Source organism: Apteryx rowi, unplaced genomic scaffold (genome assembly GCF_003343035.1).
Source record: "Apteryx rowi isolate R43461 unplaced genomic scaffold, aptRow1 scaffold_712, whole genome shotgun sequence".
In the NCBI taxonomy this organism is placed as follows: Eukaryota; Metazoa; Chordata; class Aves; order Apterygiformes; family Apterygidae; genus Apteryx; species Apteryx rowi.
In genome coordinates this window covers 212,005-238,822 of record NW_020450997.1, presented here as the reverse complement: position 1 = coordinate 238,822, position 26,818 = coordinate 212,005, and the positions used below count along the sequence as shown (strand labels likewise).

Sequence of the window (26,818 nt, the reverse complement as noted above, 5' to 3'; positions counted from 1 at the left end):
AGAGCGCGGAGACCGAGGGCCGCCCCGGCGAGCTGGGCGCCGCAGGTCGTTGGCGGCCGCCGGGCCGGGGGCGGCGGGGCGGGAGTCGGGGCCGCCTGGGGGCTCCGGGAGCGGGAAGCTGGTGGTGGAGCAGCAGGGCTGGGAGGGAGGGAAGTTCCCCTCTGCTGCATCCCTGCATGCTCGTGACCTATGGCGGGCACAGAAAAATACGTTTTGGGGAAGGGGAAGCCTGGTAGGCAAATAGATGCAAATCAGAGCACTGTCTGGCTTCATATTTGTAGCTGTGGTGCCTGCTAGTCGGGTGCAGAGGGCAGGGTGCAGGAGCGCTAACCTCGGTATAACAGGTAACAAGGAGGATGTCAGCAGTACAGACTTTTTATATGGGTGTCTCCCCCGTGAACCGTAACAAAAAACATATAATGGTGAAACGAGTGTCCCCAAATATATCTGCGATTGAACTGAGGCTTTCCTGGAAAGGTATGGAAGGATATAAAAGAGGCTGATTAGGGTGGGGTACTGACAAATAGGGTTGTGTAGCTTTTGCCTTCTACCCTCTTCATTAAGACAGGACCACATTAGACTGTCCCTACAGTGAGGGGAAGACAATGCGTGTTTAATCAGCTGTCTGGTATGTGATTTTTTTTAAAAAAATGTGCCAAACATAATATGTTACCAGAGAGAGGGGGAGAAAGGGAGAATACAGTCCTTCAGTGACCTCCGAGATGCTCTTATACTGCAGGAAACACCTTTGCTGTGTTAAATGTGGTTACATTCTCTTTGGGTCAAATTCTGATGGAATCTGCATCTTATGAATTTAATTGTTTGATTGTTTTTCTTTCCCGTATTCTTCCAGCATCTCCCTCACCAGCCAAGCAACGAGCGAAAATGGATGACATTGTGGTAGTAGCCTCAGGAACACAGTCATCCCGTAACGTGAGCAACGATCCAGATGTCATAAAACTGCAGGAGATCCCAACTTTCCAGCCCCTTTTGAAAGGTAAGTGATTATTCTTCCTGGTTTTAAAGGCCTGTTTTTCTGTCTGAGGGAGCATGTGCTTTGTGTATTCTGAGTTTCTAACTGAAGTTCATATGTCTGTCCATCTTTTTGCTCTCGCTATGTCAGTTTTAAACCTTACTTCCTTTTTTTTTATGTAATTATGCCTGGCCTTCTAAATGGTGGGTGAACTAGTCTAGAGGTGTGTTGGTTATGTTCTTGGAGGTAGGACCCTTTACAATGGGGTTGGATCAGTCCCAAGTGTGCCAGTTTGCCCCCCCACCACTGGTGTGAAAGGCTGCTGATGAGATGTGCTGTGTTACAACCTAATATATAATGGGGATGCAGCCTCCAGTTCTGGTCTAGACTCTCCAAAACCCTGGGTGTTACTACCTCAGAGTCACGGCTGCGCGTGTATGATTTCAGTTAAGCTTGAAATCAAGATTTATTGTTGTGGTTGCCAACTTACAACAGTTTCTATCCTTGTTTTGGAAGGAGAGGAAAAAAAAAAAGGCTTGGGTGGGGGAGCATCCTCAAGCTCAATGTTGACAGCCTCCATTTCTATCAGTGGACCTCTTAAATTCCCACTGGGTGTCTGTCACTTTCTCTTTCTCTCTATCTTTTTTTTCTTTTCCTCCCTATTTTTATTCTTTATTCCCTGCTCCATCTGTTGTCCCTCCTATTCTGTTCCAAGTGAAGTGAAGCTTTACATCATGGTTATCTAGCCTAGATTGTACCAAAATCACTCATGTATACTGTGGCCTGGTGCTCTCTTTTCTGGAGACTGTGTAGCCTCTTCCTTGTTTAAAAGTCTCTTGAGGGGGAAGATGTCTGGAGCAGCCTGCAGAATTGCTTTGATAGCAGCAGCATGCTCCTGGCCTCCTCCTCTCCCTGGAGCAGTGTGGATCTGCACACTTGTGTGCATGTGCTGCATAGTGAGCACTCAGCGAGCCAATGTTTTCTGAAGGTTTTAGACCTACTGCACATACGTACATTGACTGTACCACTTGCTCACGTCTTATGGACCTGCTATTCCAGTGAGGAGAAGGAACTGGGATGTTTAGTTTTCCCCTACTACTAGAAGAAATTATATGGGCTTATGCAGCTGAGGGATTGGGTGCTACTGCTTGGGGTGTCAATGAACCACACATGGCTGCTGGAGAGGCATGGCAGCCACTTTACCTTGTGGGCATCACTAGGTATGGTGTAACCTCTCTTTTTAGACAGGGACTCTTTTCTCTGTTTTTTTTTCTACTGTGCCTATTGCATGAGGATCCTGGAACATGAGTAGAACTTGTAGGCAGTATGAGAGACTAATGGGCCAAATAACTGGCATTTTTTGGGTACAGCCTGACAGGGATTTAGAGCATTGCAACACTGACAGTACTGTTTCCAACAGATAGAGCAGAAAGATGGTGGGGGGCAGGGGGGGAAGAACTGCATAGGAGAAGGGCATAAATTTGGATGTATTTGGGGCTAGTACTGGTGTCCCCTGTGACAAAGGAGTGCATGTGTTGCTTGTAGAGATTGTTGTGACATTGCAGTCTGGAAAGAAAGAAAGAAAAATAAAAAAGTATTTGATTTATTCCAGACACTACTTCTACCATTTTAAACCTGTCTGTAAGACTGTTGAGGTTTGCATGATGTTCATGTCAGCAGCAGGCTGGGTCGTAAATAGTGGGCAAAACTTGGCTTTTGCCAGAATTTGAATGCACAAGGCAGGGAACAGAACCAGGATCTCACCAGTGGTAGCTGGGAGTGTAAATACTACAACCCAAATCTAAAGAAAATGAGGGAGTTCTTGCTCCTAATGAAGCCCTGATCATTGTCTGTGCAAAGTGCTGAAGTGGAAGCTTCTGAGCAGCTGTGAACCTAGGCCCAGTTTCAGTAGTCAGGAGGATGCTATGCTAGCTACATATGCCCATGATATAGGGAGGCAATTCCTGGTGTCATAGCTAAGAAGTTCTGTCAGAGCTGGAGTCAACCGAGTCCTGGGAGGATTTCTTATCTTGGATTGTATTCCCATGAGAGCTGGAGGTGATGAAGATGACAATGAGGGAATAAATAGGAAAGAACAGTGGTGCTGGTGAATTGAAGAGGAAGCAGCCCTGAATAGGGGCACAGCAGAGGTAGGAGGCAGTGATCCCAGGTTAGGAATTAGATGGCATTTGAGAGACCAAATTTAGAAATCTCATTAACAGCTGGCACTGAGATTGTTGTGTATGTGTAAGAGTGATGACAAAGAGTTTCAGTTCCACCCAGCCTCTAATCGTGGTGAACCAAGTCTTGTGTTTTGCAAGAGCTACGGAAGTCCTGGGAAGCAGGGCTGGTAACACCTCCCAGCGGCAGTGTTTCTGCATGGGTGGTTGAGAAGCAAGGATACAGGGCTTGAGATGGGAAGTGAGGAAGAAGAGGGTAGCAGCAGACTTGTGGCTGAGATAGAAGGGTTGGGGGGCACTGGCTTTGCTCACGAGTCCAGGCCTTTTACTCCTAAATATGCATGTGTTAAGTTGTTTGAGGGGAAGTCCTCTTGGTCACTGAGTTGCTTTTGCTGGTCTTATTTCTGACCTGAAGCAGTGTAGCAATGTATGGGGGATAGAAAGCTTCTTTTCTACTTCTGTCACTTACTCTAGTAAGAGTCTCCTTCCTTACGAGTCTCTTGGGTTGTGATGACATCTGGTGACTGCTGGAGGGTATTGCATTCTCAATTGCATTGACTATGTGAACTGCTTCCTCTGCCTCAAATACTTTACCCCTACTTGCTCAACAAGACTTTGATACATAATGTTCACTACAGAAAGCAGCATGGTCTATGGAGTGTGAGTCTTGGGAGACCCCAGATCTGCCACAGTCCTGCTTGAGAAGTTGTCCGGTTTTGGACTGATCTCTTCTCTGTATTCTTCAAATGAAAGATCCTTTCCTGGAATGGATAAAGAAGGATACTAGAGATCTTTTTTTTATTTTTTTTAAGGAGTTAATCCTAAGAACTTGTGTCTCATGGTCTACCAGCTTGAAGAGCTCAAGTCATGAACTCATGTGAGCTTCATTAGTCTTCAGTTTCTTCTTGGCTAAACAAAGCCAAGGGAATTTATTTTTGAGTCTCAGAAGAAGCCTAATGGTTAAATTGATATGGCATGTGATCATGAAGGGACTACATGATCTCAAGAGCCAAAGCATGTAAGAGCCAAAGCACTGCTCTCTCCTAGCCATTCTGAGTTGAGCTTTCTGTGATCAGTGAAGCTGGAGGTCTTTATCGCTGTACACCAGGTAAGAAAATGCCAGTGTCATGTCTGTTACATCTTTCATGTTAGGTTTTTCTTGACTCCTGTAACAAAAACTGCACCTCAGAGGAACAGCTGTGATTGTGTATGGTCCTTCTGAGTGTTGTTTGCCTTCTCTAGACTTTCGTTATGGTGACTGATCATGCATAATAACCAGTGTTTGAGAGGTCCAAGTTTAGGCATCTGTTGATTCCAGTGTTTGAACCTGTCAAACATTTCTGTTCTTTGGGGTAGATGCTACTGTCTAATAGTGCTTATGCAGCACCTAGTATGATGACTCTAAGACTGGGGTGTCTTTTGTATGCAAAGGAATATATATTTTTTTCCAGTGGTATATTCATGCGAGGACAGTATCCCCTACACAGTGGGCTTAGGGAAGCTTGTTTTGCCATTTACAAATGTGAGATCCTAATTCCACCCAAGCTGACAGGAGAGAAAAGTGCGCTTAGTTCTGGGAGTGTCTGATAGATACACTCCAGTAACTGCTATATGCTTGAAGGGGGGGAGTTATGTATGTATTTCTTCTGAATGCAAAAACCCTTTTCCAGTTGAAATGTTAGCAAAGAACTTCACTGCTTGATGAAGCAAGAGTTGATTTTTTTGAAGTTGGGAGGAAAGTGTAGAATTGAAACTCCTGAGAGCAACAGAAGAAGTCTCCAACCTTTTCCCAGGCATGTAGTGATGCTCTTTACTCATGGGAAAGCATTCCCTACAGAGGCTACTTTGCAAGCGATATAGAAAAAATGTGATATGCTGTCTCTTTCCTTCATGCTATTTCATGGGGACATTTGTGTGAAAATTAACCTTCTATCTGTTCAGTGACCGAGATTCCTACAATGTGTTCATTGTGTGAAGTTGTAATCAGCTGTGTATAAAATCAAAGTCATCTTCTGTGAGTTGCAGGGAAAAGTAGTCTTTTACACATGGAAGAGTCTGGTTTTTTCCCATGGAATTTTTCCTGGTAGTTAGAACAGGATAAGTGGCATAAGGGATTAAACATTATTACTAAGCTTCCTAAAAGCTTTTTGAAGAGTGCTTACGTTACAATTTTGTGTTGTGAAAACTGAATGAGTATTGGATTCTTCCAGAGGGTATCATCATCTTGCTCAAGCTGTGCAAAAGGTTGACATCTCTCTTTCTGGTAGCAGCAAAGCATTATGGTAAACAGAAAAGACAGATACATATTTAAAAAAAAAATTAATGAATGTTAGTGATGTATAAGGAACTGCTCAAGATCTAGTCATCCAACTACAAATATAATTCCTATCTTATGCAGAGGTCTGCAGGACCTAAGAGGGCTCCATTTTGTGCAGCTATCCTGTAAGTAGCGTGCTCTAGACTTCCCAAAACAAAGTAAATCTCATGTTTTTTTGAAAAAAGACAACAAAGTTGATATCCATCTAAGACTGTCTTCTCCTAGGAAAAGCTTCCATTGCTAATGGGTTAAATGCAAAGCAAAAGGCTCCAAAGTTTGTATTAAAAGAAAAGTCTTGTTATTTCTCAGCTACTTGGCAGAAGCTATGTCACAAAGAGAGGTTTCAGGCTATGTCCATGGTTTCTGCCGATATTTAACTTCAGACTGATCATCTCTTTTGGTAACATGAGAGACAAGAGGATATATTAAAGAAACAGACTTGTCTGTATGATGGTGACCAAAACATTTTCAAGCAGCAGTCCTTTTTCCAGGCTTTTATCCAGAATAGAAACTTGAAAGAAACAAAGTCTGTATTGTTCTTATGGAGGCTTTGTTTTGGAAGTAAATTTGTTCCAGCTTATGGCTGGGGTTTTGAACTGGTAAAAGGTCTTCAGGGTTAAGAAGCAAAGAAAACGGAGGTTGCTGATTTATTGCAAAGGCACTGGGTGGGCAATGCAAGCGCATGCATTGCTGTGCCTCTGCCTCTCTCCCCTTAGGGTTTTGGAGTTATCTTGCTCATCTGAAAACCAGTATGTTCTAGTAGCCCATGGCTTACATAGAAAATGGCAGCTTTCAAGTTGCATTCTGTTTGGTCCTAATTAAAATTTTATGTAACAGACAGATATGAAAAAGGGGGTTATGCTTGTTTCACAGGCCAGTTCTCCACACTGTGCAAAAATGGCTCTCAGCTTCTTGTATTTGGTGCTTACTGTACAGTAGTTCATTGAATGTCCAGTGGGACAGAGGAAGGAAATAGTGCCGAATGTGTGACCGTGTTCTGAGGTTGTGTTTTGATGTTGCATCAAAGGCAATTTACCTGTGAGCCCCATCAAAAAGGATAAACCAATTCCCTGTGCTCAGCTGCATGCTTCTGCTGCTTCACTCATGTCAGCATTGGTTCTTGTCTGCACCCAAGATGAGCCATTTCAGGAAACTAAACCAACAGAAGATTTTATGTAGGGGTGTGTGTGTGTATGAAATGTAAACTCAGCTTTTGGCAGGCTCAATTCCCTGAATTGCATGATCGTAGGAACAAACAGGTGACAGTGCCACCCAAGAGAGGGCAAAGAAATGGCCATCCATCCATAGGATGTGAGTAACTGACACTAGAAGAGGTCTGATATGCAGTTAAATATATATTATTTTATTTTTTTTAGCTGTAACATCACTCACACCCTAGGCTGTGGTTCCACTCTGAGCTGATCTAACAGTTGGCTGTCATGGTCCGACACTCCTAAGCTGTTTCAACATGTTAAAACCGGCAGAAAGCTAGTCTTTTTTTTCTGCTTTTATTGGGTTAGTCTTCTCCTGGGTTAGCACACTGGAACAACTCAGTGTGGGGTCAGAGAAGTGCTGGATCTACTGCAAAAAATGTGTAATGCATAGGGGTAGAGCAGCTTGCATTAGTCCAGCTAAGGCTGCAGTGGAGTTACAGACTTAATTTTCATTAAAGTACTGTTAAATCAGACCATCTATATAACATTTGGCCAAATTAACCCATGCTAATATTGCCAAGGCTTTCTTCATGTGAGGGGAGATTTATTCAAGGAAAGGTGTATTTACTTTCCACAGATGCAGAGAAGTTTTCTTAAATTTAATCTATAACTTGAGTTTTAAAAGCATTAATCTACATTAAAAGATTTGACTGCCTAGAAAATTGGTAAAAATCCTATGAACTGTAACATAAAACCAGTTCTTTGTCTGTGAATGCCTTTCACGCTATTTGCATAGGAACTATAAAATAAACTCTGTCTGAAATATGGATTGTAAATTTTCAAGATAACTGGCAATTTTCTTCTAGATGCTTTTGTCTTAATAGGCCCAAACTGAGACAACTTGAAAGACAACTCCCTTTTCAGAAAGTTTTGAGTTCTGTTCTGTTGAAATATAGGCTTCGTTAAGTATCTCAAATGAAGTGTTCAGAACCATTTATTACTTAAACTGCTGGTTTTAAAGGAATCTTGTCAGCTTCCACAAAGGTAATGCATGTTTGTTTCCTTTAATGGTCAAAGCAGTCGAACTTAGAAGTTTTTATCCTACTCTTCTATAATATATGATAGATTGAAGCATTAAGAGTTTGAATGTATGTGCAAGGGAAGACAGTACAAGAAAGGGTTAATAACCCTTCTTTAACACTGCTCCTGTGCTTAATAAATTGAGACACTAAAGCACAATGCTCTACATTTGCATCTGTTGTAAATGTGTTCAGCTCTACTAATTATAAGTGATCACTGTAACTGCATGTAATTAAACCTGACTTCAGCCTGTTTCCCAAAATTTTATTCCTTGTATTCTGCTCTCCCCTTCAAATATCTTTAAACAAAGAATAAGCTTGAAAAAGTTAGGCTAAGGAGGCTCTGTGTTTATTATCTGAGTTTTAGTATGTGAAAATAAAGACCTTCAAAGAGCAAGTTTCCCTGGCCCTGAAGATGAGGCTACATGAGATGGCTGTAATGGTCATAGCAACTTGCTGTTGTTGCTGTTGCCTTCTACTTGCCTGTGCTTTTGGTCACATGGATGTGCTCCTTCCATTGTTCTGGCTCTTGCACTTTTTGGGCTCTTTGGGCTCTCCAGTTGGCTAACCCAGCATAAGACTTCTCTTTTCCCATGGTTAGCTTCATGCCAGGCTGGTGACTGGAGCTGGTTTGCAGGAGAGATCAGCGAGTGCTAGAACTGGTGCATAATAACTGGCAGGAGTGGAGAGGGAGGAGAGGCGCAGGACACAAAATCCCTTCTTCAGTAGCAGCCTGTTAAATCATCTCAAGTAGTCTCTGGTAACTTCACTACATTTTGATATTATGTTAGTAATGGCATTGAAAGAATTAACTTAAATGTTGCCTGTTCATTCGGTAGCAAGTAATGGTATCATGCAGAGGACTCTGCCACGTGGGCTGTGAAGTAGCTGCTCAGTTTTGGTAAGATTTGATTAATCTCTTCCCTGGATGTGTCTGGATTCTGTCCAAAATGGTAGTTCCTCAACACATCTCTTCAGTGTGAGTCTGGATTTAGCTGGAGAACTAGGTCTGTAGAGGGGGCCTTCTATATTAACACCGTAGTTGTGCTTCATTTCCTTTTGGTAGTATTTTGGGTTTCTACAAGGTGGCAGACTGTTCCCTGCTGCTGGTACTCTATTAGGGAAAATATTTCCTCCAAGTTTAGGAAGATGCACTCATGCCCAGATGGTAACTTAGATGAACAAACCCAGACTTATAAAAAGAAAACTGGAACCTATTCTGTGCGTCTGGCAGACACCCTGTGGCTTCTCCTTTGCTGATCCATTTGGTTGAACAGCCTGACGGCAAATACCTTTTGATGTGCTTGAAGTACTGTGCTGCATGAGCAGCATGAGCATGCTTTCTGGGTGGTGATGTGGGGAGGACTGTGATGCTCTTCTAGATGGGTGTTCTTGCACCTTTCAAATAACACTTGTAACTAAAATGCCCCCTTCAGTAGTTCAAAACAAACCAGTGATAACCAATTCCATTCTTTTGTGCTGCTGTCTTCCTTGCCCTTCCCTTCTCATTTGGAGAGTTGAACCTACAGTTGTTCCGAGTGCAGTTGCCAGTATGAAGGTAGCTTCCCTTGGAAGCATTGGTGGTAGAGTGGTTCAGGATGCCTCATAAATGCCATGAGGTAGCTGAAGGTAGGCTTGTGATTATGTAGAGATAGTTCAGCAGCCCCTCTCTTGTGTTCTAAATTCTGTGGAGGAAATGTTAATTAAAAACATTTTATGCCAGACATTTAATTGCTGAAGCTGTTGTTGATCCCTGCTTAGCCTGTTGAGCAGTATATCATGTTCTTGTATTTGTTTTTTGTCTACTTGTTGGCAGTTTTAGTCTGGCTCTCTGTAAACTCTGAGAGTAGGGATCATTTCTGTGTGTGAGGCAATGTGCTGATATCTAGCTGGTGGCTGCTCCTCATGAGCAGTTTAGGTATGGGTCCTATGCTAAGATTGCTGATTGCATTTGCCATTGTATGCAATATGTCTTCTATCACAGGAACTCCTGAGCCACAGCACTGAGAAGGAAGAAACAAGCCAGCAAGGGTTGCTGAGCCTGTTATTTCAGGCTTGCTTGCATTCCCAGGCCTATCATATAGGGAAGAAGCGATACCTCTGCAGATCTTTGAATTCACCCATCTGCAAATTTCATGGTGCACATCATTTCTTTGTCTGTCAAGCATACTTGGTGTACATCTTGTAGCTTATGGCCATATGAAGATTTTGGGGTGCAAGCTCTAGCCCAATAAAATTAGATTCTTTTCCTATACATAAGACTGCTGCTGTAAGAATAGCTAAGCATGTGAAGAGGTTGCTTGGTAGGGTTGTAGCATTTTTATCATTAATATTTTTAAGGACCCATTAAGCAAAGATCCATCAGGCATGAATTAGAACTAAGTGAACAGATTAGGACTAATCCACTGAGGTGTATTTTCTTACCATGCTGCTTGTTATCCATATTTATGTTGCTTCATTATTTATCAAGAAAGGTATTTTGCACAGCAAAAGCCAAAGCATTTGCTTTGAAAAGCATGGTTTACTTGACAGTGGTGTGAGAAGGAGCCCAAAGTTGATGTGGCAGAAAATCTTGCAGGATAGGTTCAGAATGAGTGCAATATTTTCTCAGTATGATTTGAAGGGAAGACTTGACAGTGATGTTTTTATTGTAGCTGGTGCACATCTTCAGTAGAAGAGCCTATTGAGATGCTGAGAAGTGCCTTGTGAGACAACAGTGGTGAAATTTGTACTCCTGTGCCTGTGCTATGCCAGTCTTCTATTGTCTTCCAGTATCAGCAAACTTAAGCTTGTGTTAGGCAGCTAGTTAGGAAAGCTAGAAAGCAGAAATCCCTGTATAATTCTCTTAATACAAGGTCACTTTACAAGCAGAGAACTACTCATTTGCGAAAATTCAATGTATTTTTTCTTTTTGGAGCAGCGTGTAGGGGGAGAGGAAAGAAGTATTCAGAGTCCAAATCTCATGGAACGAAGCGAGATGGATTTTGTCACATCCTCCTCCTCAGCATTTCTTACTGGCTGATTTGCATCCTCTCTTCTCTCCCTTACCACACTGAATGCTATTTGTTTCATTTACTGTCTAGGGAAATATTAGCTCATAGTGCAGGTTAGGGAATTATATTCCTGGAAGTCTCTAAGCGCTGTGATACTTCAATCCTTTTTAATTCTGGCCCAGCGCCAACAAGAAGCAGCCCTCAGCAGCATTGTTGGACTCTCGCAGACTTTCTCACATCCAAATTAGTTGCATGAACTCCATGCTTAGCGCTCAGAAAAAGCTCTAGGAAAATGAGCATGCTAGGCAGAAAGAAGTTACCAGGATAAGAATGTGAGTGCACTTCTACCTGTTTTTGGACTTGTGGGCCAGTAGTCTGTATTAGAGAGCTGCCTCTCTCCATTTTGGTTTCGTGACTCTGAACATGCTTCTGGAAACAGAACCTAGGAAATGCCTCAGTTTTGTGAACAGGAGCTTGCCTTTCAAAAGATAGCTGGAAGAGAAAAGGAGAATGATGATGTCCTATTTCCATGTGTTTCTCAGTGGTCAGAGGGTTTGTCCAGGAACTGGAGACCTGGGCTAATTCCTTTTTACTGTTTGAGAGATTTGAGTCTGCATTTGAGTACTATTCAAGCAGTATGCTCAACACCAGCTGGGAGAGTGTTTGGGACTGTGAATCTGGATGGTTAGCTGTGGGAGCTAGTGTGCTCTATTGGAGTGTCTCTGGCAAATCTTTCTAGGACACAGGATAAGCTTGTGCCAGGAAAGCGTCTAGAGCACATCTCTCCTGAGTCCTCTAGGGCCTCCAGTCACCTAAATCTGGACAGATTTTAGTCTCCCTTTCTTCTCATTTGTCTACTTTTCTTTGGGAAACAGGCTCACTGGGTGTAAATGAAGCATTCCTTGTCTTGCTCATTTGAAGCTCCTCTGCTAGGTTGTGTGTTGCTTTGCTGCTTGGTTAAGTCTGTGACTGAAAGGTGAAATTTCTATTCCTGCCTTCCCTGTTTGGTGCCTCTTTCTCTATGAGTATCTTTCTCTATGAAGTATCTACATCTGTTGAACCTTACACTTACATTAATCAAGTTTGTATGCGAAGAAGCGTTCCTGTTGCAAATGTGAATAGGATATGTGCATGTAGTTCACTATTGCAGCTTGACTGAGATCAGAGACGATAATTCCAAATAACGGTAACTCCAAGTTCTTTGGAGTGATTAACCTCCAAAACTGCTCCTGTAGGGACACAGTGCATTGAGTTTCACTGGTACAATCTGAAGAGTAAGTCTCCCTTCTGTAAGGTGCATGGGGTTGGAGAAAGATGGGGATATAATGGAAGCAAGCTCCTGGTGCTGTGTGGTTCTCTCCTCTTTAGCTGGCCACAATGGTACTTCCTGCTCATTTTACTTTTGTTGTATTCTTTTGGTCATTAGTATCATGGAATATTTTGTTTACTAGGCAGGAACATGGGACTTGTAGCCATACTGGGAACATAATTGTGTTGTAGCAAGAAGATTGTCTGGGATATGTCTGTCACACAGGGACTGCAATGATTTATAGATCAGGGAAGTGATGGAATCAGAAATGGCGACAGAGCTCCTGAGGGGAGCTCTGGCACAGGGATAGGGGACTCGTGTCTATAATTACTATGGCAATGAGCAACATAGGCATCTTCAGGCAGAGGTGCATGCAAAAGGCCACAGATGCTGAAGCAAAATTTTTCTTAATGAGAAATATCTGCTGTGTTGGAGGAAAAGATGAGCAGTAATTGTGTTTGAAAAAGTGTTTTAAGGGGGCTTTTGTCTGCTTAGAAATATTGCAGATTTCTCCTTTGCCCTCATCAATGGTCACTGCAGTTATGAAGAAGTCTGCCCTGTCTTGTGATGTTGAATAGTCAAAGTAAATTGTAAGAGAATCAGTCAGGTGTGTCAAAGATCATTTTGCTGTTAACTCCATTAGGAATCAGTGAAACTGTCAATAGAAAGCAGGAAGTAACAATGTCTAAAAAGCTTCTGTGATGCTCCCTGCACCCCCAAATGCCAACCTCCTGCCCCCCAAAAAAMCAAAATGTTTTGTCCCAAAGTCCCTATTTGAGTCCTGTAACATGATGCTTTTTCCTCCAGAGGTATCTTCCCAGCAGAAGTCAGTGGGTTGCATGCTTCCTGGTGGGTACATAGCTTGTTGACAGAAAATATCTGCTGAGTACACTACACTATTTAAACCTCATTCGTCCACAGCCCTGCCCTGCAGGTATGCACAAGGGCATAACATTTCTTTTCAGTATTTTTTCTTCTTCCATGCTGTAAAGGATAGATTAATGATTCCTCAGCACACATTTACAGATATATATATATATATATGTATGTATATGTGTGTGTGTGTATAAAAAGTACATGCATGCCTTAATTTTCATCACTTGGTTCACACTTTTTTCAATCTAATTTGCTTTTGGTGGTGATGCCACTTTGCTCTGTTTTTATGTTATTTTGTCTTGACTGGTGGCCATTTCTGGAATGCTTCATGTTTGATTGCTGGTCTAGCAACAGTGTTGCAAGGGATTGCTTTTGAATCTTAGGTTTTGTAAACACATGTTGCCTAATAGGAGTTTATCTGTTCAGAAGACTTCGCTTTAGTTCATTGAGAAAGATTATGGTTAACTAAGAGGCACAATGTAAATTGTTAACACCCAAAGTCTGCAGTTCTTGACTTTTGCTATGGGTGCTGATTCAGTTAAGTGAACGTGGTCAAGATAAAGGGTGAGTGGATACTTCTATATTCACTGCCTGTTTATGGTTAACTATACATTTTCCATAGCATTACCTCATTCAAAACCTCTGCTCTGTCTTTACTTCCCCTTCCAGACACTGTTAGCAGAAAAAATAGATTCCAGAAAGTCTTATGTGGATTATAACCCCTGCTCTTTCTAATTAAGAGTTTGACTTATTAAAATTATAAAGAGATAAAAGGATCATTAAGGTAGAAGTGAAACAAGTCTGCTCAAGCCCTAAATCTTGTTATCAAAACACTGTGGTGGGAGCTTAGCCTAATCATGTTCTGTGTATAATTATGTAAGTGAAATCAGCAACCAAGTAATAGTGCGCAGGTCAGCAAGCTCAGTGTGTTAAAACCTTCATGTTTTGAATCAGATTTGATCTACCTCTATTTCTTTCTTAGGGAAGCTTAACAAAAAGGAAAATAGAAGTTTTGTGGTTCATTTGACTTGAACACTGAAGTCTGACATGCTGTGAATTTTATAATATTTACTCTGTTTTTCACATGAGCCTGATCATGGTGTGCTAGGCTGTCAGCACACTTTCATGCATAGGCCAGAAAATGCACTATTGCAGATTACATATTAAATTCTGAGTGTGTGGGTAAACTTCTGGACCTCCTTCCTTTCAACTTGCAGTAGTAACAAAATTACTACTAGTAATGTTTAGTAGGAATTTGAATTCTATTGCACGCTGTAGTAATGCGTGAGCACTCCACCAATAATATGCGGGACAAATGAACTTGGAAGCCTGCATCCTGGGGCAGTTGTCAGAAAAGGGACTGCATCAGGCAAAGAAAGGGCAGTGACAGATGTACGCACTGCAAAGCTTATTTAAATAACGGATGTTCAGGGTGAAATGGTGACTCTACTGAAATCAAAAGCAAAGCTCCATTTGGTTTTAGCAGAGCTAAGGTGGTTGTCCCAAAGCAGTGTATGTTTTTGTATAGTTTATGCTCATATGGTAGAGTGATGAGGTTGATCTTTGAAGTTTAACAGTGATAAACACATTTTGGAGACTGAGGGAAGTTGCACAATTAAGACTTTGATTTGATGTCCCCATAGTTAGACTTCCAAGGGATCTGAGTATTCAAAAGATGGGGACATCCCTAGGGGTTTTGTGCTCACTTACCTTTGCACACTGTATTAAATAACCATAGCTATACCTTTACTCTGAGATATACATATACACACACACACACACACGTAAATATACATCTCTCACACATCGCGTGTCTTGGCTACTACCTGGGCCATGTGTAGTGAGCTAAGGGGCTCCAAACAGCCCCTGGCATGAGAGAGGTGCTATTGAGAAGCTACTCAGCCTTCATAAAACTGTGGTCATCGTTGTCATGTTCTGTAGGGAAGATTTTCTTGTAGAAGCTCTTACCTTCCAGCAATATTAGAACACCTGACAAGTTCTGAAAATTGCACTGGGGTGATATAAGTGCCTTATGCGAACTGATGTCTCGGATGCTTGTGGAGTTTTTTCTTTGAGGTTTTCTTTTTGTGCATGTCAGTTGAGTTCCTGGTTACTTTTACCTTTCTTTCACATGTCTTGTTCTCTCATGCACCAGAGTATTTGCTAACTGTTACTCTAGCACACAATTTCAGAGAAGACCTCTGCCCTGGTTGGCACTGATGTGTGCATTAAGTGTAAAATGTCATGCAATGCATTATCTCCTGCCTGATTGCCAGTTGTATTAGAGAGCCGCTCTGAGTTGGTTTGAGGCCCTGTACCAATATGGTTTTTCACATGGTGAAGAGTTGAAGGGCAAAAGTAAGTGCAAATGCTGTTAAAATGCTATTTTTATCAAATGAAAATGGGATTCTATTTAAGAACAAACTGTAAAAATGAGACTGAATGCACTTCTTTTCCTTTCAGTAGCTGGTGCGTATAGAAATTTGGCTTCTGAAGTGTTAGGTGAGTCTACTAATGCAAGGAAAAGTGGGATTTTCTGGTTGCAGGCTGCAGCTCTCCAGCTGATAGAGTGGGAATATCCTTTAGAAGTCACTTGTGTGATTTCTGTACAGACAGGAAGACTGGAGCGCAGTTCAGCACTACGGTGAAAGACCCGAGAAGCTCAGTCGATAAAACTCGTGGAGTTTTTTGCTATATTATCTCAGCCTGGCAATGATGTGCTGCACCCAAGTGAAAGGTACGGTGAGATGGTGGTCTCGCCGTGGGTGGAGTACTGCTGCCTTTGAATTGCCATCTGTGGGGCTGCAACTGGTGAGTCGAGGGGTAACACTGGAGGCTGCCAAAAGCAATCTCTGCTAGCACTGTGCGAGGGGAGGACGTGTGCGCCTCATGCCTCAAGGTAACAAGGCTCGGCGGCAATCCTTAAATGCAGGGCTGCAACTTTGTTTCTCTATTTTCTGATGCGCTTTTCTTTACCCCCCTATTCTTTGTTAAATGCTGATTTGAAGACGACAGTCAAGGCAGCTGCCACCAGGTGTCACTGCAACACAAAAAAATTACTAGGTGGATTGGAAAACACCTGGGAGTATTCTTAAAGTACATGGAAAACTGCTTTCTTCTTAAGCTTTTCTTTAACATTTGTGTTCTTGTTGCAGTTGTAGGAAGTGACCTAGGTCTTAGTAGCCTTGATTTGGTACCAACTGGAGCTATGGTGTTTCGTGTGAGCTGAGCCCTGCAGTGGGTGACTGAGAGGTGACTACAGACTGAAACAGTAGTGGGTCTGGTATGAGTAGATGGTAACATCTTTTGGAAGTTTTTCTTCAGAAAAAAAAATTATTTTCTTTTTGCTACACTTAATTTCAGCTGTTGATACTAGCCCTTTTCTAAGAGTGTGTGGTAAGATGATGAATGTATAAATTGACAGTAATTCAGATGGAAGCACTTGAGGTTCAGTTCCTGTTGATGGCTACTGGTCCTTGCCTCAGTTCATCTGTAACATGGAGTTAACAGTATTTTTTCCTGGCAGACCTGTTTTGATCATAATTGTGTTGAAGGCTGAAGTGTTCTCATCCCAAGAAATAGATGTGATGCTGTACATAGTAGGCTTTTCCCCGGTGGCCCATTGCTCTGGTAAAAATGTTGTCCTTGCTGCATAGGGAATGGAATTGTGTAACCAATATGGCTAGAAAACAATCATAGCATTCTTGCCTCCCCTGGCCCCTCAGAAAAAAACAAAACAAAAACCAACCAAACAAAAAACCTAGCTCAATCAGCTCTTCTCTCCAATTCAGTGCCAGCCCTCCAAACTGTTGTTGCTGGCACAGTGCACAACACAGCGTGAGTTGAGACCCTTTAACTAGTGGGGAGGAGAGAAGTGAAATGAGAAGGGGGAAAGAAGGAGAAGAAATTATGTGAATATTAAGTGATGAACTAAAATTGCAGGCTCTTCTCCCCCTCCTTCCCTGAGCTATTCTCACTTAAATGAACACTTATGTTTGGGGAAAATGGTTGTATCTATCAGATGTGTCTACTCAGCATAAAGTCCAATGCTTTGCTAATTTCCAAGTTGTATGTTAGAAAGGGAAGGTGGAAGGGGTATGTCTTGAATCTTCATCTCTATTGCCTTGGAAATGTCATTGAGACATCTTGTCTGGACTCTATAATGCTGGCAAAAGTCCTTTGACTTTGCAAGGGATTTATGTGTTAATGGGAGGTGTGTACCAAAACATCTGGACATCAACTGAAGGTTGTGCTTTATTATAGGGTGACCAACCCTTTTGCTGCTCGGGGAGGTGTTGGCAGCTTACCAGAAACTTGAAGCTCTAACCAAGCTGCATATAACTGCTTTTTCAAAATTAAAATGCTCATGTAGGCAAGTGTTAAGGTTACCTTAATGCTTGCCTAAACTTGTCTTCAGTGAGACACCACAAAAAATCACTTGTGTGTGTGCCCCTCCCCTTGATCTCCCTGGTGTTCAAAGTGAGATGCCTTGCAAGACATGCTTCTTCAGCACTCGGACTTTGGAATAAAATTACTGGAGTCTTAGCTTCCTCATTTAAAATGCCCTGCTTGTGCAAACGCTCTCTGAACTTGTGTGCCAGTCAAGAGGGATGGGAAGCCATGTTTCAAATCAAAACAAGAGCAGACTGCAGAGAAAAACCCTCTCCCAAAGGATCCCTGTCTGTCTTGGATGCTACCTGGCCCAGACAAGTGATCATCTCTTAACTGTGCTTCTTCTATTATTATACCACCATGGAGTCTTTTGAGTGTGTGTGTGTGTGTGTGTGTGTGGACAATCCTTCTAGGACAGGAGATTTTTACAATTGTAACTCTGGCCAGTGCAAGCTGTACTGTGGCCTATTACACATTAAAACGTGACCTGGAGTCTGTTGCATTGCAGATACAGTTTGTGATTGTGGCAGGGTAAATGGGATTTTGAGAGAGCTGTCTGGACAGTGTGATCATCTTATGGATTGGCATTATAAGTCATAGTGATCAGCCGAGACTTCAAAAAACCTAATAACTTTCTTTTGGCTGTGTGTCAGTGAGTATCCCTTTGCTTTTGTTCTGCCTGAGTGAGCCCAAAGAGAGGATACAATGAGCTCTAAGAAGCAGGAGGTGGGTATTAATGGGATAATACATAGTGCCTGTTGATGACCTGTTTTTCAAATTTTAAGTAAAATTGCTTATATTTTTAAACCACTCATTTTAATATGATATCGACCACAAATAAAATTGCCAGAAAGGTGGTGATGCTTTAGTGCTTACTGATATCTCTTTGCAAGGAATGAATGTCTGAATATTCAGCCAGCTGAAAAGGATGATGGGCAGAAGGTTGGTTAGGGTTTTATCACTTTTTATCCCTCTGTCAGCAAAGTAAAGTTTAAACTTAAAGGGAAAGTTAGATGGAAGAAGAGGAGGTTTTGATTTTCCTTTTGTACATTAGGCCTTTTGATTTCATCCGAGTAAATAGAATTTTTATCTTTAATAGGAAATGGAAGAGATACTGGAGATGTAACTTCTTTTTAAGTAATGCATGTTGCTTTACCTCCCCTGAGATTGAATCTTGTTTGTTTCTGTGGTATAAAAGTAGCAGAAAGTAGATGATCGGAATGGAAGCAGATGTTTGTTTTTAGATTTGTACAAACAAGATGATGTAGAGCAGAATATCTACCCTGTTGGTTTCTCTTACCTCCTGTCCAGGGTTGCTGTCACCAGTTCTAGAATTACTTGAAATTTGGAGTCAATTTGGATAGTGTCTGAGCTGCTTTCATTGCAGTGGGTTGAAATTCTCCCCTGTTCTACATTTCCTTGGTTACCCATCTGTCTTACTATATTCTGTGGTAGAGAAGGTAGTTGAGGAAGCCTATGCTGGTGGTTGAGAGGCTTTGTTTCTTTTCTTGAATGTTTGCGTAGATTTTTGTTATCTGAAATCATTCCCAAGCTCTGAAGTGTGCTTGGGTGTGCAGGTGTTTGGTGGCAGAAGCAAACTCACTGCTGTATCAGGCAAGCGTCTAAATTTTGCGCGGCTTTGTGTGCTCTTTGGAGCCAAGAGCCTAGGTGAGCTTTAAAATGGAATTGATTGTACCTCTCCTTTTTGCTAACGCGGGGTGGTCCAGGGACTTGAGGTGCCAGCATGGATTCACTTAGGTCAGCCCTAGTGCATACAATGCTGCAGGACCCTCCTTCAAAGATGAAGGAAACTTGGCTGTATCTTGGACTTCTGTGGACTGTTTGGCCTATTGCCTGAATTTGGCTACACAGAACTTACAAAAAGCGCAAACCCACAGACTGCTTTTTTTTGCCCATGTTGTCTTTGGGGTCTCCCCAGCAAAACAAAACACAGTAACAAATGCAGGGTGGTATGAGTAAGCTTCACTGCAGGCAGTTGGCATTTACTTGCTTATTTTTCTAATAAAGACAACAGGAGATATGAATTTTAGAGTTTGGTTCACATATTAAATTGGTCCCCAGCTGTAATCATTTCAAGGGTCCAGATGGCTGTTTTGATAGATGGATTTTTCACACCATGAGTCTAATTAAACTAACTGTGATCCTGGCATGGACAAATTGCTGTGTAGATGTTAGGCAATACTTGCAGCTTCTTACCCGATGACCAATAAAAAGAGAAGAATAAAATGTCTTATGCGTTTATTTTAGTGTCTCATACGACCTTGCTGCTGATGGAGCAACTTTATGCATATACGCTGCCTACCTGCTGTCCTGCATTAGGAGATGAAGGTGCATGAGTGCGTCTGTTCTTGCTTAGCTCTCAAGTCTTCTGTCTTACTACCTGGGTATCGAGCATCTGCTGGTATCTTTGAGGCCAAGAGATGAAGCTAATGATATTCGTTAGCAAAGTTTTCTTCTGCTATGAAAGAAACAGCTGTTCCCTGTGACCTGGTAAACTGTTGCTGCTGAGCTACTACTTTGAATGACAGGGATTTTAGAGCTCTGCTTTTAAAAATTATCTGCTACTCTGGAATTCACATGAACATACCCTTTATGTGAAAGAGCCTCTGACACTTACAAAACTTTAATTAAAATCTCAAATAAGATTTGTGCTCCATCTAGTTAAAAAAAAAAAGTTAGAAAAAAGTAATTAGGTTCATATGGGGTCCTGTTCTGTGTGTAATGTAGTTCTATAGACATGTAGGGGTGGGTTGCTGACAGGGAAAGGGAGGAATCAACTATCATGGGATGTTGATACAGGCATGTGAAGCATTTCAGAGATTTAGTTTGCTAAAACTTAGAAACTTCTGGAGGTTGACTAGGCACTTGGTATAAACCTAAGTCTTGCATTTGCTAGGTTGTTTTCATTATAACTGTAATAAATATGGGATTTGATCAGTATTAAAATGGATGTTGTAACACTGATGTTTAATGAGGATTAGCATGTGAATAAATCAACGTATCTGAAACTGAAGGTACTGCAGGAAATGAATTAACAGACTTGAAGTGCTGAAAACAGCCAAATTTTTCTGACATAAAATGCAGAGGCTGAAAAGAGTTGTCAGTTGTCAAGAATGGGTTTAGACTCATTTTTAAAAATGCGGAAAGTCTGTTTTACATGATTCTTCTATTTTAAACCTACCAATATGCCTGACTTTTTGCAGTGGCAGAGGGAGATACTGGGCTTAGCGAATCTGGAAGGCAGCGGTGTTTTGGTGATGTTGGCCTTGACTTTCTCCAAATCAACTTTTAAATTTAATTGTCCCACATATTTTTTTTTTTGGAAACACACAGGTTTTTCTACTGTAAGAAATTCTGACCAAAATATAAAAACAAACAAGCAATGCATGAATTTTCTTTTGTCTAATGATCTGTAGTTTGGCAACTGATGATTGAGCTGCAGTGGTGTGTTTAGACTTCCCATTCTTTATTTTAAATACCAAATGCCATTATTAGTATTTCAATCCAATTACTTCTGGGGTCAATGTTTGCGTCTTTATTTGGGTGAAGAATGTAGAGACTCAACCTAGCCATTAATGCAAGGCAATGGGACAAGTGTGGGAAAAGTATGTTTATTTTTCCACATCATGGCTCTTACCTGTGGAAAGAAAATCAGTGTTGTATTTATATTACTGCCACCTCAGAAAAGAATGTACAAAGTTGCAGATCTCTTGGTTAATATTTTGAATGCATCACATTTTTTTTAATTTAAATTAAAATACAGTGTATTTACTGTGCAGTGAGTCAACAAGAGTGAATTAGACATACAGGCACTTTTACCTCGGCAGTATGACTGATGCAAAAAAGGTTTGTGTCTAGAGAAACAGAAAACTGGTTAGGTGAATTGGCTAAAAATAGGCTGCGCTCATGCAACATCATGGTCAATGTGCAATAGGAAAAGAGAAGGATAGTGCATACAGGACAAAAGAAAATGGAGAAATTGTTAAATATTGATATGTCAGGTATACTTTTGGAAACGGGAGAAAATGAAGCTTTGTTTTCCAATGTCTGATTAATTTTTAACCAGTGGCCATGGGCAACTCATCTCTGCTGTCTGTTCCATATAAGTGCAGTTTCAGGATGAAAGACAGGAATAGGGTGATTGGCATAACCAAGGAATGCAACAATTCTACTGGAAACAGTCCTGAGTTTCCTATACAGCTCTAGATGAGCTGTTAGGTCATTTTGAACTTGAGTATGTTTTCCACTTCTGTTAACACAGAAATTCTGTGATTCTGGAGTGATGTAACTGGGGACTGCTGTGGCCCTGTGCTGTTCCTGTTCCCCTGACTGCCCGACACTGACCCTTCCTTTGTGCCTACATTGGTGCTTATCTAGCCCAGGCTTGCTGAACTGGCAAAAACTTATCTGGGAAATAAAAAAGAACTACTTTCTGGCAGTCTAGGAGCCTCAGTTGGCTTATCGTGGGATCAGGCAGGCATCAGGGCTGGTGGGGAGAGAACTTTCCTGAGATGTGAAATGAGGTCACATCAGGGCCAGCTGAGATCAGCTTTAATAGTTGTAGAGCTGCAACCTTGTGTGATTGAATAATGCTTAAGTGCACAGACTTATGACTGTGGTTACCAAGTCATTCTCCATAAATCTCTCAAAAAGATTTTCATCTTGAAACATCTGGCACTGGGCTTGTTCAAACTAACTTTTGCGGCAAGGTACTTCAGAACTAATGAAACACTTATCTTGATGGTTTTAAGGCAAGCATGTTACCAAATGAGGTTTTGGACTCAATGTGGAGAAGATAACGAGCAAAGAATTTACCCAGTAGCTTGGGTTTCCCTTGAAATGTGCTAGGCCCCGTGAGGTTGAGCTCTCTGCTTTGGAAATACAGAGCAGGACAGGAAGGTGGCCCTAAAGCAGCAGCGTGTGGCGTTGCAATGCCAGGAGCGGAAACTCTGTCTTGGTTTGACTCGTGTGCTTGCACCTCCGTGGGTTTGCGTGCAAATATTTGATATTCTGCTCTCTGATTCACTGCTTGGTTTAGCTATTTTCCAAAAGTGGTGATAAACCAAACAGATTAAGCTAATGGTTTAGAGCTTTATTCCTAAAAGCAGCGGAATTAATCTCTTCTTTGGAAAGCTATCTTGAGAAGGAACTGTGGTTAAATAAATAAAAGTTGCTGACTCTGTTCACAAACCTTTTGTTTAGAAACTGTTTTGATGCTATCTATTTTGATGCTTTTGATTCCCCCCCTTATCTTCTTAACATGAAAACCAAAAGACATGAAACAAGATCTCTACTACTCCTTCCTTTCTCCTAATTTTTGAATTTATTGAAGTGTTTCAGAGGGCAGATTACAGACTATATTATGCTAAATTGCTTCTTTATTCTCCAACTGACTAGGGTTATTTTTCTAGCTTATCAAATAAGCTAGAAATTGAGATAAGACTGTATTATTATATTATTCAGGCCCTGAATATCAGAAAGTAAAGTGAAATAAATTTTACCACACGGTGGAAAAAATGCAGAAATTTCTCCCTCCTCTCTGTCATTTCCCTAACTTCTAGCCTGTGCTACCATGTTTTAAATAAGACTTGTGTTGTGGTGGGTTCCAGTCTTTCGGACTGAGGTCTGTGTCAGCCTCTCAAAGTAAATGTGACTTCTTGTTAAGGGTTTTTCTCTCCCTCTAGCCCACCAAACTTCCTCTGAGTTGTATCCTTCATAAAATGGAACCACAAATGCACCCTTGCAGGCCAATAGCAGGGATCTGGGTTGAGTTTGGGTTTAAAACAAAAAAAAGTCTCAAAAGTGGTGACATTGTTCAGGCATGAGATGTTACCCATTTTTCTGGCCCCTCAACCATAATAAATTTTCATCATATAAGAATAATTAATGGGTTGTTTCTTGGAGTTAAAAGGCAAGCTGTTCAAATATTTTTATTTGTTTTATGCTAGTCATTAATGAAGCCAAGGCTTGAATGGGGTTGAAAAAGTTTTTAGCCCAATATTTACCGGTACCCAAAGGTTCAGTCTCTTTATTCAGCCTTATATGTCAGGCTACAAATCATGTACTTCCTTGGTACTTGTGGGTGGTTATTATAATAAGAATAAGAATGATTTTACTTTTCTCTCAAATAGCTGGTAAAAGTCTTGGACTTCAGTATAATGGTCTTTATTACGTGAACAGATGTGAAGTGTTTAACTCCTTTTAGAACTTCTAATGGAATAGATACATTTCTCCCAAGCATTTATCAAATTGGCATTTTCTGTGAGCAAATTCAGTGTGTATATTCATTCTTCAGTGCACTTTGCTTTCATTTGAGAAATAATATTTACTTTTTATGCCCCCCTCTCCCTTTAGCTTTCTTCACCCTTCTCATTTAATATGACGGTTGCTGGAGAGTGTCTGTAATACGAGTGACTCACCAGTCAAGCTGGTATTGCTTCCTGAAGAGAGGAAGATAGGTTAGTGTTTTTATCCACTAGTTGGCTAAAAATCACTTGTTTTTAGCTAGTTGCACTGTGCCATCCTATGTTAGAATAAGCATAACAAAGAAAAAGGGAGATGGAGTGTGATGCAATGGAAAAAGGGGCTGAAATCCCTTTTTAGCACAATGGAAAATCTGTGCCAAAGTCCTAACTGTAAGATGTCTTGACATACGGGGGTGCTTATTCTATAAGTACATTTCCACACCCTATGTGTAATGGTAGAATAAGGTTGCATCTCCAGTCACAAAATTACCCTGCTGTTTACTACTCTATTGTCTGCTTTAAACAGACAATTGGTGTAACTTCAGGGAGGGACATGAGTCCTGCTGCTGAGAACTTAAGTGGTATTCCATTAAATGGTGGTATTTTGCTCAAAGCCATTGCTATCTCACTTTACATTCTTAGCTGTGGGACATTTTCTCCTGAAATTAAGCCAGAATGTGCTCATTTGCACAGAGCTGTGAGCAAATGCCTTTTGCTCCCATGAGTCTCGGTTATCAGAAAGTCTGGAATTCCCTGTGCCTAATTTATATGTAATTTTTTTCATTTAACGCACTAAACTAGCTGCAGCAAATATGTTAGTCACGAAACACAGGGATAAGAATTTCTTTAAGTCTGAAAGAAAATGGTTTAATTCTTTCACAGGAAATGTAATAAATGATTTTAAAATAGTGCCTTATCTCATATTTATACTCCAGTTCTTCTTTATTTTTGTCTTACAAAAGGAATAAACATTTTCCAAATCTGGGAATAAGCATTCTCTGAATCTGTATAATGATCAGACAGCTGAAAGACTCCTGTATTCCTGTGTTCTTTTCTTCCTTTCTGTCTGCTTATTTTTTATATTAGCATTTTAGATCTTACCTACTTGAAGAATCTTATCCTTAAAATAGTACATTTTACCAGGTTACCTAATGGCAGAAGAATAGCTGCTCTACCAGTGGAGCTTCACTGTAGTTTCATGGACACTTCAAGCATGGGCTGTTGCTGGAAAACCCAAGCCCTGTTCTCCTGGACTGCTCTCACTGGTGCTGACACAAGTATCACTATAGTAAAGGAGATCAGGGAATGGATGTGCACAGTTTTGAGAGTGCTAGTATACACTGACCTAAAGGCCATAGTTTTGCATATATTTTGGGTCAAAACAGAGCATTTCATATCAGGTTGGGTTCGGGTTTGGTTTTTGAGCCTTTGAAACAAGACCTGCGTTTTCAGAAAACTTTAACTTTTCTGTATTTTTATTGTGATAAATGGCCTTTTTTTGGTAAAGATTAGCTTTAAGTAGTAATAGATCATCAAGACTTTTGCACATTATAAAGCAGAAAGACAAGTGACAGTCTCAGTATTTTCCCTGCCTTATTCTTTAGCTGTATGCCTCTATGAAGCAAAAGACAAACTCTCAATAAGGCACTAGCATGCAAAATTGCCTGAAGTCAGACTGTATTAGCTCTTGATTCACATTTGAGATAGGAAGGTCTCATTAGTATTCTTGTCCTTGCAAGTATGGTAAAATACTGTCTTCACTGCAGAAACTTCCCAGTAGGATGTGTCTGCCAAAGGTAGCAAGGTTTTAAAGACACTTGTTGCCTGAATGTGGGAGTTAACAAATTGTAAAATTAACTACAGTTTAGTTCAAGGGGATGCTTATATTCCCATTTTCATGTGAAATGGCAATGTAAAGGTAGATTGGGGTAACCTCCTCTGTCCAAGAAGGTATACTATCCAAAACTAAAAAGGGAAGAAAGTATGGTTAGATTGATTCTGTGCTCTTATTATGTAGAAAACAGTTGCTTTTGTCCCAGAGGTGTCATGGAGGGATTGGGCATGACATTAAATATACTTGCCCTAAGGCAAGTTCTTGTTACGTAGTTAATCATAGACTCTGAAGGGGATGCTCTAGGTAACAGCTTTATAAAACACAGATGGAGAGATTTGTGCTTAACTGCCCCTTAGCCCCCCATTTTGGGGTAGTAACCATAGACTTGCATTAGAAAACTATTTAAGGTGTATTGATAAACATGTTCCTCAAGTGAAAACACTGATAGACCTTTGACATGTCTCTGCTTTTTAAGGTTCTTAAGGTTCTTCTTCCAGATGTTGGCATCTTAATGATGTTTTTTCTTAAATGTTTGGAGTAGGTTAGATAAAGCATTGTGGGATGTTGATCTAGAAGCAGATCATGTTGCATGCAACAGAGCAGCCAGAACAAGGCTCCTTAGCTTTATCTAATCTAGTTCTGGCTTTGTTTAGATGTTATTAGAAGTAAACCTTGTTCTTAGATACGTACTAATCTCCTTGTAGGAGATTTTGAGAAATACTTCCCTGTACAAGTTTAGTTCGCAAGTAAATGCTAATATTTTCAAGAGAAATCAGTGACACTGGGTTTTCGAATTCCCAGTTTTAATGATTTCTTTAAATGGTCCTAAGATAAAGGCCACTTTCTGCAAGTTGCAACCCTTTGTGGTGTCCTAGGAGCTAAAGCACCTCTGACATCTAAGGCTGCAATTGGATGTGTGCTGTAGGAGGAGGTGTGAAGCTTTAAGGGATTTATGCTGCTAGCTGCTGCCAATCCCACCAGGAGAAGGGCTGGTGGGATAATGCTGCCATGGGGTACTATCCCACAAGGCAGGTGAAGTCAACCTTGCCTCTCGCTGCTGTTAAAGAGAATAGGTCCTGCTCTGTCCTGTCCATCTGTCTTACCTTCCTTCTGTCCATTGGTCCTGCTACTGACCCAGTGATGGCTCTGGGTGGACCTGCAGTGAGATGGTTCAACTTGCTACCAGTGCAGAAAATTAAAGCAGTGAAAGAGTAGCTGGGTTTCCTCTGGGGCTAGGAAGTGGGATTGGTTTGTGGAAGGGTCTAAGTGAGTACTGATGGGGATGGGACCACCTAGACAGCTCAGAGGAGGTGAGGGGAAAGAGGCCACCTTCTTTCATTGACTGTGGACTGTTGGACTGGCTCACTGGCAGCTTTTACTGTCAGGTAAAGACAAACGAGGTAACTCTGCATTGAAGCACATGAGGGAACTCCTATGATCTGCTT

At 41.2% G+C, this 26,818-nt stretch overlaps 1 protein-coding gene across 5 annotated transcripts in view; it reads left to right on the top strand.

Moving 5' to 3' along the window:
- Nucleotides 1–26,818, top strand: part of BORCS5 (BLOC-1 related complex subunit 5) — an 84,680-nt gene that overhangs the window by 4,046 nt on the left and 53,816 nt on the right. Inside the window, exons 1-2 of one of the 5 annotated variants that reach the window (XM_026087327.1) lie at nt 7–45; nt 854–997. In XM_026087327.1, the coding sequence (XP_025943112.1) occupies nt 886–997 (112 nt within the window). In that variant the 5' untranslated portion in view covers nt 7–45; nt 854–885. Of the gene's footprint in view, nt 1–6; nt 46–104; nt 478–853; nt 998–26,818 lie in introns of those variants that run through there. The other 4 variants (XM_026087324.1, XM_026087322.1, XM_026087323.1 and 1 more) reach the window with 4 other exon arrangements.